Source organism: Lipotes vexillifer, unplaced genomic scaffold, assembly GCF_000442215.2.
Source record: "Lipotes vexillifer unplaced genomic scaffold, Lipotes_vexillifer_v1.1 scaffold951, whole genome shotgun sequence".
Lineage (NCBI taxonomy): Eukaryota > Metazoa > Chordata > Mammalia > Artiodactyla > Lipotidae > Lipotes > Lipotes vexillifer.
Genome location: NW_006793664.1, coordinates 1863754 through 1876153, shown reverse-complemented (window position 1 = coordinate 1876153; position 12400 = coordinate 1863754). Strand labels below are relative to the sequence as shown.

General features: G+C 43.7%; 1 protein-coding gene across 1 annotated transcript in view; it reads left to right on the top strand.

Annotated features, from left to right (window-relative positions):
* The window catches only part of LRP2BP (LRP2 binding protein), a 48674-nt gene that overhangs the window by 8643 nt on the left and 27631 nt on the right, over positions 1-12400 (top strand). The window contains exons 4-7 of the mRNA XM_007466525.1: positions 6731-6873; positions 6955-7060; positions 7948-8171; positions 9768-9942. Coding sequence (XP_007466587.1) covers positions 6731-6873; positions 6955-7060; positions 7948-8171; positions 9768-9942 — 648 coding nt within the window. The remainder of the gene's footprint in view (positions 1-6730; positions 6874-6954; positions 7061-7947; positions 8172-9767; positions 9943-12400) is intronic.

Genomic DNA, 12400 nt, shown 5'->3' with positions numbered 1-12400 from the left:
AAAAAAAAAAAAAAAAAAAAAAAAAAAAAAAAAAGCCATTGTAAAATCTTCTAGCTTCTCACAAGAAGTCAGTCTCTGATTGTATATAATGTGTCCTTTTTCTCTGGCTGCTTGCAGGATTTCTATGGATTTCAGCAGTTTGACTACGATGCATGCCTAGGAGAGGGTTTCTGTTTATCCTGTCTGGGGTTCATTGAACTTCAATGATCCCTTTCAGTTGCAGTTTTCAAGAGTCATTCCTCTTCCAGTTTGTGTTTGCTTTGATAAACTTCCCAGTGCCTTTAATAACATTTTTTTTAAATTAATTAATTTATTTTTAGCTGCGTTGGGTCTTTGTTGCTGCGTGTAGTCTTTCTCTAGTTGTGGAGAGCAGGGGCTACTCTTTGGTGCAGTGCCCGGGCTTCTCACTGCGGTGGGCTTCTCTTGTTGTGGAGCACGGGCTCTAGGCGCGCAGGCTTCAGTAGTTGTGGCTCGCAGCCTCTTGAGCACAGGCTCAGTAGTTGTGGCGCATGGGCTTAGTTGCTCCACAGCATGTGGGATCTTCCCGGACCAGGGCTGGAACCCGTGTTCCCTGCCTTGGCAGGCGTATTCTTAACCACTGTGCCATCAGGGAAGTCCCTCCCAGTGCCTTTAGAAAGTTGTTCTTTATGTTTGGTCCTGATTTAATCACTGCTGTCTGTGGGAGGATTTACACGAACACTTCACTCTACTACCATTTACTGTAAGTTCTCTCTTACTAACCAGTTGGGGAAAAAAATGGTAGACACCTACCTCACACACTCACAGAAGTAAATCCACGTGATCTGGGACTCAGTAAAACACCTTTATTTTCTCATCTATTACTGTGTTGTTTAGCCAGCAATAGCACTTTGAGACACTAGTGAGGAGTAAAAGTTAGAATGCAGTGTATACAAATGTACTTGACTGTCAAATATTTTCCTCTTTGGAGTGATTTTTGAAGGTTTTGAAACTGTGGGTTAAATCCACTTCATCTGCCTTCACTAATCAAAGTCGTTTTAAGACTCATGTGTCCTCCAAGCTGCACTTGCATAAACAATAAGATGTTTGCCTGAGTTGTTTTCTGGGAACTTGGAGCCAGTGGCATCTAGTTTGAGGCTGAGCTGGTTAAGACTAGATAGGACCATTGACTCTCCAGCTGGGCATCCACAGGCATCCATTGCTTCATGATTTTTTGAATGTGCAGAGGCCTGCATCTTAGTTACACCTGCGCAGAGAGATTACCCGCCAATTCCCACATCTTTTCCCAATCACCTTTCCCCACGCCCGGCACGCTCCCCATGCCTCGGACCGCCCTGCTGTTTTATTCCTTATCCCATAAATACCCCGAGCTGCTTGCTTGCTGGAGGCTGGTTTGAGATTTGTTCTCCCATCTTCTGGTTTGGCTGCCTCTTTTTGCTGCAAACCTCAGTGTCTCCGCATTTGGCTTGCTGTGCGTCTGGCAAGACAGATCTGGTTCGGTAACACATGTGGTGAGCCAGCCAAGAGGTGAGTCCAGGTGAACCTTTGGCCCATGGCTCGTCGGCCCCTTGCAGGCACTGAGGGCCTGTGGGCCAGCCTGAGCAGCTCCCTGGCGTGTCCGTTCCCAGACTGACCCTGGGTTTTCAGGGAGGCACTGCTGACCTTCCGTGCTTAGTTTCATCTTGTAGCAAGGAGAGGAAATGGAGCAGGACTCTATGGTGCTTCCCCTCCATGCCCTCTGCCTGTCTTCTGTCTGTAGAAAAGCTTTAGTCAAAGAATAAATTCAGAGAAGTGAGAAAGTGCAGAAGCAAAGGAAAACAAGACCAAGTAATAATAATTTAGTCACTGAATGAAGTCGGGGACCATTAGTCCCTCCTCAAGGGCTATAGATAATATTCTGGGCCGTATCCTTTGAGCTGTTTTATAGATACTGAAACCCCCACTAGGTGAAAGAAATTAACTACATGATGACCAGGCTGTAGCCATGACATAAGCTGCCACAGTTCTGAGAACTGGCTTCAAAGAAATGGGAACAAACCAACCCTGGAACTGAAGACTAACTGTACTTAAAACAATGAAGATGACGCTGACCAGACCACCATGTGACCAATTTCAAGGTGACTGTCAGAGCTGACTGGGCTGTTGCTGCATGTAGTCCCCTTCCTCCGCCTAAACACCCCTGAACCCCCCCTTTAGAAGTGCTTGCCCAGGGCTTCCCTGGTGGCGCAGTGGTTGAGAGTCTGCCTGCCGATGCAGGGGACACGGGTTTGTGCCCCGGTCCTGGAGGATCCCACATGCCGCAGAGCGGCTAGGCCCGTGAGCCATGGCCTCTGAGCCTGTACGTCCGGAGCCTCTGCTCCTCAACGGGAGAGGCCACAACAGTGAGAGGCCCGCGTACCGCAAAAAAAAAAAAAAAAGGGCTTGCCCACTGACTTGTCAGTGAGGAGCCAGTCTCTGAACATAAGTCCACCATTCTCCCCGTTGCCGGCCTCAGAAATAAAGCAAACTTTCCCTGTCCACTTTGGATTTATTTAATTGGAAGAACAATATGCCAACTTATAGAGATGACTCGAGAATGGAAAACCATTTTTTTTTTTTTTTTGCAACCCACAACGTAACCTGGGCAGATGTTCAAAATTTATTAAATACCCTCCTCACTTCAGAAGAGCATAGGATGGTGCTGGATAAAGCTCGAGAGGAGGCAGATCTGCTTCGTGCAGAAACCCCTGGCAACCCGGTGAGGGCTGCTGCATGCGGGGCTACACCAAAAGCAGATCCTGATGGGGATGTGAATGCTGGAGACAGGCCCAAACTTTACTGAGATTGCATTCTTGCAGGATTGCGAAGAGGGATGCCAAAACAAGCCTTAATAAAGTACAGGAGGTAAAGCATAAACCAAATGAGGATCCTTCAAATTTTCCAGAAAGGGTCTTTAAAGTCTATAGGCAACATACAAAGAGAACTTATAAAAGTCAGTGACCAATTTTTGGTCAGAGCGCACCCAGTATACAGAAGAAACTGCAAAAGGTGGAAGGACCTTTAGGAATGCCTATGTCTTGACTTGTTGAAACTGCCTTTAAAGTTTCTAATAGCAGAGACCAGGTTCAGGAGAAAAGGGAACAATGGAGAATGAAAGAGGCTGCTCTGCGGGCAGCTACCTTAACACCGGGAAGAGCTGGATGGAATCAAGGACTCCCACCAGGGACTCGGCAAAAGCTTCCACTCAAACGGGCACCTGATAGCCGGACCCTGCCAGTGTGCATATTGCAAACAGGAGGGACACTGGAAAAGAGGGTCCCATCCTAAGTAAGACTCTTGAAGGTAAACAGCTGGCACATCGGATGCCCGAGGTGAGAATGACAGTGACCAAGAATGACAGGCCCTAGGGGTTCCTTTAAATCTTGTGAAGTCCATCATCTCCCAAGCGGAGCCCTGGATGACTATGACCGTGGGAAATTAACTTTTGGATTTTGATTGATATTGGGCCATTTACTCAGTTTTAAATAGCTGGCTTTCTAAACTTCCTTCTAAAACTATGTTAGTAACTGGGGTGTCCAAAGGAACCTTGAAAATGCCTTTTTTCCAGCTGCTAAACTGTCAGATGAGGAAAATGCATCTGAAGCATAGCTTTGTATACATGCCTGAATGCCCCATTCCCCTTCTGAGATGAGATTTACTAACTAAATATCAGGGTTACCTTTGCCCCTGAGTGGACAGACATTGAAGTACCACCAGAGCAGGCTTGCGCATTGCAGGCTCTATTACTCCAATCCCAAAAAGAACAGCCTGCAACTGTTCCAGAAGAGATTTGCAAAGAGGAGTCCAAAGACCTGGGCAGATGGGAGGCTGGGAATAGCAAGGAGCTAGGCCTATACAGCTTAGGGTACCACCTGAGGTCAGCTTGTACATGATTTAAGAACAATTAGATTGTAAAAGAGACTAATCCAGTAGTCCCTAACCCATATTCTCTGCTCACTAATCTGTCTAGACATTGTTGGTTTACTGTATTAGAGTTGAAAGATGGCTTTTCTTGCATATCCTTGTTGTAAATCCCAAGAGTTGTTTGCTTTCAAATGGGAAGATCTAGGTACTAAGAATTAAACAACAGCACTGCTGGACAGTACTTCCTCAGGGATTTAAAACTTTACCCGCGACCTTTGGAGAAATCTGGCAAAAGATTTGAGGGACCCTCAACTAAATGAGGGAGCCCTGCTCCAGGACGTGGTTGATGCTGGTTACCAGTAAAACAAAGGACACCTGAGACCACAATATGGTTGTTTTTTGGGTTTTTTTTTTTCAGAATATGGTTTTGATTTCAACCTTTTTGGTTGAACAGGTCTATCAGGTATCCAAGAAAAAGCACAGAGTTCTCAATCCCTCAGTTAAATATTTGGGTTTTGAACTCTCCCAAGGACAGAGAGACTTGCCCTCTAATGGAAGGGAAGCTCTAGCTAGGGCTGCAGCTCCCACCAAGAGATAATTGTAGGAATTTCTGGGAATGGCTGGGTTCTGCCGTATTTGGGTCCCCAACTTTGGACTCATAGCAAAACCCATTTAGGAAGCTCTTAAAGGAGACAATGAACATCTAGACTGAAATCATGGAGGGTAAACATCCTGAAGACCAGCTCCATCTTCGCGGGTTGGGACCTTATGAGGAATGCACCGAGAAAGGGAAAGCACGTTGCGGGAGGAATTCCGCAGTGGTTCCAACCCTGACGCTGACTTTCCCGAGTGGGCAAGCGAACCCCCAGAAAAAAGCCATGGGAAAGAAATTAAGGTGAGTGGGATTGCTGCAGTGGTGGCTTTGAAAAGTAAAATTTAGAAAGCAATTTAAATAATTTGCTAGTAGCCAGATTGATTGTTTTCTTTTGTTCTGCCTTCTCTTTGTTTCGAACCTTCCAGGCTTGGACAATTCAGTGATTAGGATTTTTCAGTCTTTGGCAAAAGTAGGTAATTTCTCTAGCTTTTGGATATGTCATCTAAAACCTTCTGTATTTGATTATGCTGACCCCTTGGTTGTGCCTGTCGTTAATTTTTGACCATCCCTAACTTCACTGTTACTTCAGGTGTGAAAATATCAAATTAGGCTAATAAACAAAATGTCCTGTCACGTTTTTTTTCTTGAATAAGCCAAAATTTGGTCTCCTTGTGTCCTCAGAATAAAAAACAAAAAACAACAACAAAAATCCCTGGCACCTACCCTTGTCAGGGTTCTATTTGGTGAGGATATTGTAGAAACCACACTTAATTCTCCCAGCCTGTGTTCCTTCGTTGCTATCTAAGTGTTTCAGTCAAAGGTGATAATGATCAACACACTCCAATTCGTAAAAAAGTAAGACCCTGATCCCTGGCTCACCAGTGTCCTAGGTAAAATCCCTAAAAATGAGTCGAAATGTTCGCACATCTGACGTTCTGTATGCCCTCACAGTGTACATATTTGCCCCACCCCATACCTATTTGTCTACAGTTTTTATTACCAATCTTGGGCCTATGAATGCCTTGACAGCTGGAGCATAAGTGGTATTTGGGATCAAAATGTTAACTTGAAACCAGGAACAACAGAATATTCTCAAATGAGTGCTAAATAGTTTGATTCCTCAAGCCCCTGTTAGGCCTATGCCCCTTATCACCAGGAATTAGCCAGAGCTGTCCTCACCCTTTTTCCTCAAGAGTTGCTTAATGATCACAAAGCAAGGGGGGACTGAAAGTGTGGGTCAAATCCACTTCACCTGCCTTCACTAATCAAGGTGGTTTTTTAAGACTCTCATGTGCTCCAAGCAGCATGTAGCCTAAACAAGATGTTTGCCCGAGTTGTTTTCTAGGAACTTGGACTCAGCTGTGTCTAGTTTGAGCTGAGCTGGTTAAGACTGGATAGAACCACCGACCCTTCAACTGGGCATGCATGTCTGTTGCTTAGTGACTTTTTGAACGTGCAGAGGCCTATAGCTTAGTTACACCTGTGCAGAGCAAAGATTCCTGCACCTTTTTCCAATCACCTTTCTCCATGTTCCCCACACCTCCAACTGCCCGCTGCTTTCTTCTTTATCCTATAAATACCCCGATCTCCTTGCCTTTGGGGAGGCGGATTTGAGATTTGTTCTCCCATCTCCTGCTTGGCTGCCTTGTAAACCCTCTTTGCTGCAAACCTCGTGGGCTCAGCATTTTGGCTTGCTGTGCGTTGGACAAGAGGAACATAGTCTAGTAAACAATTTGTGTCTGAGTTTTTGGAGGGAGGAAAGCCTTTTGTTGGTGGTTAGAACGTCTTCTGTGTTTTGTGACTATGCAGATGTCATATGAAAATGAGTGTAGTAGACGTAAATTTATCACTGAGCACAGCTAGGGGAAGTGTGCTTGAAGAGAGAAGACAGAGTGGGGCTCACACGTGTCCTGTAAGGATTGAAAATGTGGAAGTTACTGGCTATTCTTACACTTTAAGTTCTAAGAACTGTGCCGATTCAGAATAAGGGCTATGAGGAGAGAAGAAGGAAACTATATTGAGATGTAACGCAAATGTGGAAGCTATAAAATGAAGGGAATGGTTTATATCCCAGAGCTCCTGGGAATGCTGACCCAGGAGATGGACTTTTACTTATTTCTAGCCCTGCAGCGTCCAGGACAACCATACCTGTTAGGTATAGACTCATGACATTCTATCTCATGTCGGAGGGTGAACGCTTTACAGCATTATTGGGAGAAAACTTGGGTAAAACTAAACTAGGACTATCTGTTTTGTTCTTTTCCTTTGTGGAAGGAAAAAGGAGTGGAATATATGAAGAAAATTGTTGATTCTCCATGTCCCAAAGCAAGACACTTACAATTTGCAGCAGCTTACAACCTTGGAAGAGCTTATTATGAAGGAAAAGGCGTTAAACAATCAGACGAGGAAGCTGAAAGGTAATCTGACTTGAGAACAAGATTTTTGTTTTAATCAAATGCTTTAAACAAAGAATAACTTGCCTTGCCCTTCTCTTCTAGACTGTGGCTTTTTGCTGCAGACAATGGAAATCCAAAAGCTAGTGTGAAGGCTCAAAGTATCCTAGGATTGTATTACTCAACAAAGGAACCCAGAGAGTTAGAGAAGGTAATAGTGATTTATTTGTTTAAATCCTAGCATCCTGTGTAGATTAATATTTGGTGAGGAGTAAGTATGTAGTCTTGAATATCTCTTATATTTCTTTCAATGTAAAGAAAGCTTACATTTTAGGATCTCTAAGCTCATTGCACCCTTCCTCAACTATGAATGCTGCCTTCCCTGCCTCTACCAAAGGAGACCACGGATGTGATCACTTTGTATGCTATAAAAAGCACAGATACAAAATATTCTACCATAAAAAGTAAAAGAGGAGGGAGAGTCAGTACAACCTCTTCAATCCCCAATGGTGGAAAACACTTTCCAAGAAATCTTATAGGGAGGAGGAAATGAGGCGTTAAAGGCAAACTTGTAGGAGGCACGTAACCCCCAAGATCCTTGTCAGATAACTGAGCAGCTACTTGGAAATCGGTTTGAACTAACTCAGATTCACTGTAGCTGAGTATTGAGCAAACGTGCTTGGACCACATGCAGGTTTTTATCCTCGGTTTTCTTTGATCCCGTTGGAGCTCCAAGAGGATCTGAGAGACGGCTGCAATCTCACATCAGCTGCTCTCCTCTCCTTGCTGTGCCTCATTACAAAGCCTTTCAGACGCTTGGTTGCTATTTCCCACCTTTTTGGTCTTTCCTTTGGAAAATCTGAAAATCCTGAAACCTGAACAGCTGAGCTCGAGCCAGTGACCTTGCCTATACTGTGGGCAGACAATAGGCGGGCTCCCCTCAGCACCCTCTCTCAGGCATGCGAAGTTGGTGCTAGTCTGACATACGTTCAGGGGGTTAGAACGGTGTCCTAGAGATGAATTAATAGTACTATCTTATTAGAGATATTCCCTTTATAATCCACCTTGTGAATACTAGGGAATTGTGCTTTCTCCTAGGCATTTTTTTGGCATTCAGAAGCTTGTGGCAATGGAAACCTGGAATCCCAGGGTGCACTTGGGCTCATGTACTTTTATGGACAAGGTATCCACCAGGATACCGAGGCTGCCCTGCATTGCTTGAGGGAAGCAGCAGAGCGTGGAAATGTCTACGCTCAAGGGAATCTCGTGGAGTATTACTATAAGATGAAATTTTTTACAAAGTGTGTTGCATTTTCCAAAAGGTGAGTAAGCTGGATAAAAGTATTTACAAAAACTTACTAGATGTTCTTATGCCAGGTCTGTTTAATAGAACTCGCTGCAGTATTGGAAATGATGGCTATTGGTACTTGCAGTGTGGCCAGTGCAACTGAGGACTGAACTTGTAATTTTCACTGGATTGTAATAGCCACACGTAGCTCACGGCTACCATATTGGATAGTACATCTGTTAGTCTGCAGAACTTCAGTGCTATTTGCTCTGTATACCAGCTAAGTAGTCTTACACAAGTTTAACTTTTGGGGCATCAATCGTTCTTTTGTAATCCTGCAGAAGTATTTTCTTCTTGATTAAAAAAAAATAGTGAATATAAAGTGTTTAACACAGCTTGGCACATGAGAAATATTAAACTTTTTGTCCTACACCCTTAGCCATAGGTTCTATAACTGCACAATTACAATATAGCTTGATGAGGACTGCACAATGAGAATGGTTAAAAGACTCCAACACTAACATAAAGTATATGGAAATTTCTCTTCTCTGAGGCCATGTACCTTCCTGCATTTACCCACAATGTATAAATGCAACAGACCTGGGTGTCCTCTAAAATGGCTATAAGGCCATGCTGCCATTTCCCTCCCAATAATGCCCTTCCCACGGAGCCCACAGGTTCCCCTCTCCCCGAGCCCAGTGTGAGGTAGACATCCACACTGGAGGATGAAGGAATTGCTTTTACCCTCTCCTCCCCAACATCATGGCCTCCAGGCAGCAGGCCACTTAAAGGTGTGGTCTCTGATGTCTCAAATCCTCTAGTGCCCGTATGGTTAAAACTAAGACTTCGAACAGTTCTTTAAAAAATTTTGGAACTTTCCATGTTCCTATTTCCCACAGTATTACGGCTGACTTGGAGTTGACTTGTTTTCATGTAGTTCTCCATTGCTGTATCTGGGTTATAGAGAAGGACTTTTTATTGCCCATTATCATAGATGTGTAAGTTTATTAATGTGTTTTCTGGTCCTGTGTGACTAAAGTCCAAATTCAAGGTTGATGTTCAAATACCCAAAGAGATAGAAAAATGCTTTTTTCCCATTGTTTAAATCTGCAAAGTGATAAGAGTTCTTGTAATATATATATATTTTTTCTTTTTGCGGTACACGGGCCTCTCACTGTTGTGGCCTCTCCCGTTGCGGAGCACAGGCTCCGGACACGCAGGCTCAGCGGCCATGGCTCACGGGCCCAGCCGCTCCGCGGCATGTGGGATCCTCCAGGACCGGGGCACGAACCCGTGTCCCCTGCATCGGCAGGCGGACTCTCAACCACTGCGCCACCAGGGAAGCCCAAGTTCTTGTAATATTTTAAACTTAACTTTTTTTAGTGGTTATTAAGCCTGACCAGTATAATCCTAGGAAGCCGCATAGTAACCACTGTAGTTAGCTCCTCTTCTTCTGGTGTTAGTTGACTGTTCTATTTACCCTTCACCACAGAGCAAACAATTTTGTTCTCAAACTGGTAGAAATAATAGAGAAACCACTTGGGGAACATGGACAGTTTCTGGGCATGTTTATAAAAATGTAAACTGTAACTGATACCGTTTTTAATTTCACAACTGGATGTTGTAACAGGATTGCTGACTACGATGAGATTCATGACATCCCCATGATAGCCCAGGTCACGGACTGTCTCCCAGAATTCATCAGCAGAGGCATGGCCATGGCCTCTTTCTACCACGCACGGTGCCTGCAGCTTGGTTTGGGTATCACAAAGGATGAAGCAACAGCTAAACACTATTATTCTAAAGTAAGCCTGACAACAAATATAAATTGACTCAACAGAAATTTCTGGGTTTTTAGTTGAGACTTGGGCATCTTTTTAAATCAGTGGTTTTTTTCCTACTTATTGTGCAGATAACCTCCGTCTACCAAGAGGTTGTCAGACATGCAGCTTGTTTGCAAACAATTCTGTCATTCTTTTTAATAATTAAGCACAAATGGTAAAATTTCTATTTTTTTTAATAGTCTGTGCCTACAAGACACCTTCAGTTTATTAATTAATTTTTGCTGTGTTGGTTCTTTGTTTCTGTGCGAGGGCTTTCTCCAGTTGTGGCAAGCGGGGGCCACTCTTCATCGCAGTGTGCGGGCCTCTCAGTATCGCGGCCTTTCTTGTTGCAGAGCACAGGCTCCAGACGCGCAGGCTTAGTAGTTGTGGCTCACGGGCCCAGCCACTCTGTGGCATATGGGATCCTCCCAGACCAGGGCTCGAACCTGTGTCCCCTGCATCAACAGGCAGATTCTCAACCACTTCGCCACCAGGGAAGCCCTAAAATTTCTATCTTAGATGCAAATTATTCTATTTCATTGTCTGCCGCCTAAGGCCCAGCACCAAGACCTTAAACCCAGAACGTGCATGCCTTCTTTCACCCAGAAAAAGTGTGAATCTTTATTTCATTCTAGTACGTTAGAGTACATTTCATTAAGGTTTCTTTTTGCATGACATCTACCACACTTAGGTGGATATTGATGAATTTGAGTTAACCAGTTAAAATAAGCCTTTTCATTTTTTAATCCATGTGATCAGTTTATTTAGATAGCGAATGGATTTCACATCTAAAATCAACTGTTAAAAAGTGTAGAGGGAGTGGGGAATCATGAATAGTAACTGCAAGTTTTTTTTAAAAAAACAACTGCACACCTTAGGTCCATGACATCCGTAAGTCCAAATGAGAATTAGATCATAAAATTTCATGCAATGCCAAACTGTTCAAGCTGGAGCAGGGAATAAGGCAAGGAACAGTTTTCTAAGTCCCTTGCCTAAATCTGATCACGTTATAGCAGTGGTTCTCAAAATTAGTTGCATATTAAAATCACATGGGGAATCTCTTAAAAATTCCTAAAGCTCAGGCCTTATTTCAGAAAAATTAAATCACCATCTCCCAGAATGGGACACAAGCAGATTTGTTTAAGCTCCCCAGGGGGTTCCAATGTGTAGGCAAGTTTGGAACCTAAATTACTTTGTTGGAAATTTAAAATTTCCAGAGTATTAAACCCATACCAACACAAATATAGGAACACAGTACAAAAATACAACTGACCTGGGGCTTCCCTGGTGGCACAGTGGTTAAGAATCCACCTGCCAATGCAGGGGACACGGCTTCAAGCCCTGGTCTGGGAAGATCCCACATGCCGTGGAGCAACTGAGCCTGTGCTCTAGAGCCTGCACTATAGAGCCCGCGAGCCACAACTACTGAAGCCCACGAGCCCCAACTGCTGAAGCCCGCGGGCCTAGAGCCCGAGCTCCGCAACAAGAGAAGCCACCAAAGTCTGCGCACTGCAACGAAGAGTAGCTCCCCCTTGCCGCAACTAGAGGAAGCCCATGCACAGCAACGAAAACCCAACACAACCAAAAAAAAAAAAAAAAAAACTGACCTTTGAGATATTTACCATTACATCATTAGTATGAATAACAGCTGTCTTTGTTTCATCTAAGTGTTCTGTATATTATACCAATTTCCAAACCAAGTCAATTTCAGGTTCTATGATATCTTTGGTACCCTTTCCAAGTAAACATAGCAGAGAGCTTTGGGTGAAAAATATTCTGAAATGTGGTGTATGTTCATCCTAAATAAAATAAATAAATAAAATAAAATGTGGTATATGTTCATCCTAAATAAAAGAGCATAATAAACAGATTACAACAGAATACAAACTATTTTCCTTATGGTGGGAGATAATACAGCCCCATTACTCAATTTTGGCCACTGGATTTTATGGGAGATACTTCCTCTCAGTTTTCTCCATTTTAAAAGTAAGCCAGTGAAGGATCTGGAATCATGTCAGATGAGGCACAATAACAAACTCTGAGTATTTTACTCAGAGAAAAGACGTGAGGGGCTTCTGATAGTAGTCTTCATCAGACTGAAAGGCTGTCCTACAAAAGAGGCACTGTAGGAAAGGGAGAATTACAGCCCACGGCAGTATGTTACAGGAAAGATAAGGCCGCAGATGAAGAGACCCTGGGCTGAAAGTCAGGAGCCCCAGGCCTAGTCTCAGCTTTGCCACCCTCAGGCTGGGTGACTACCCACTCCTCTCCCTCTCAGTTTTCAGGAAACCAGCAATGTATGTCCTCCTAGGAACAGTCAACGATTCTAAAGGGTCGGGAATAGGGGATTTTAGCTTAATACAAAGAATCTTCTAAAATAACTGTCTATAGGTAAAACCTTAGTTTTTATTTCCTAAAGGTGGTGACTTTTAAAATATTT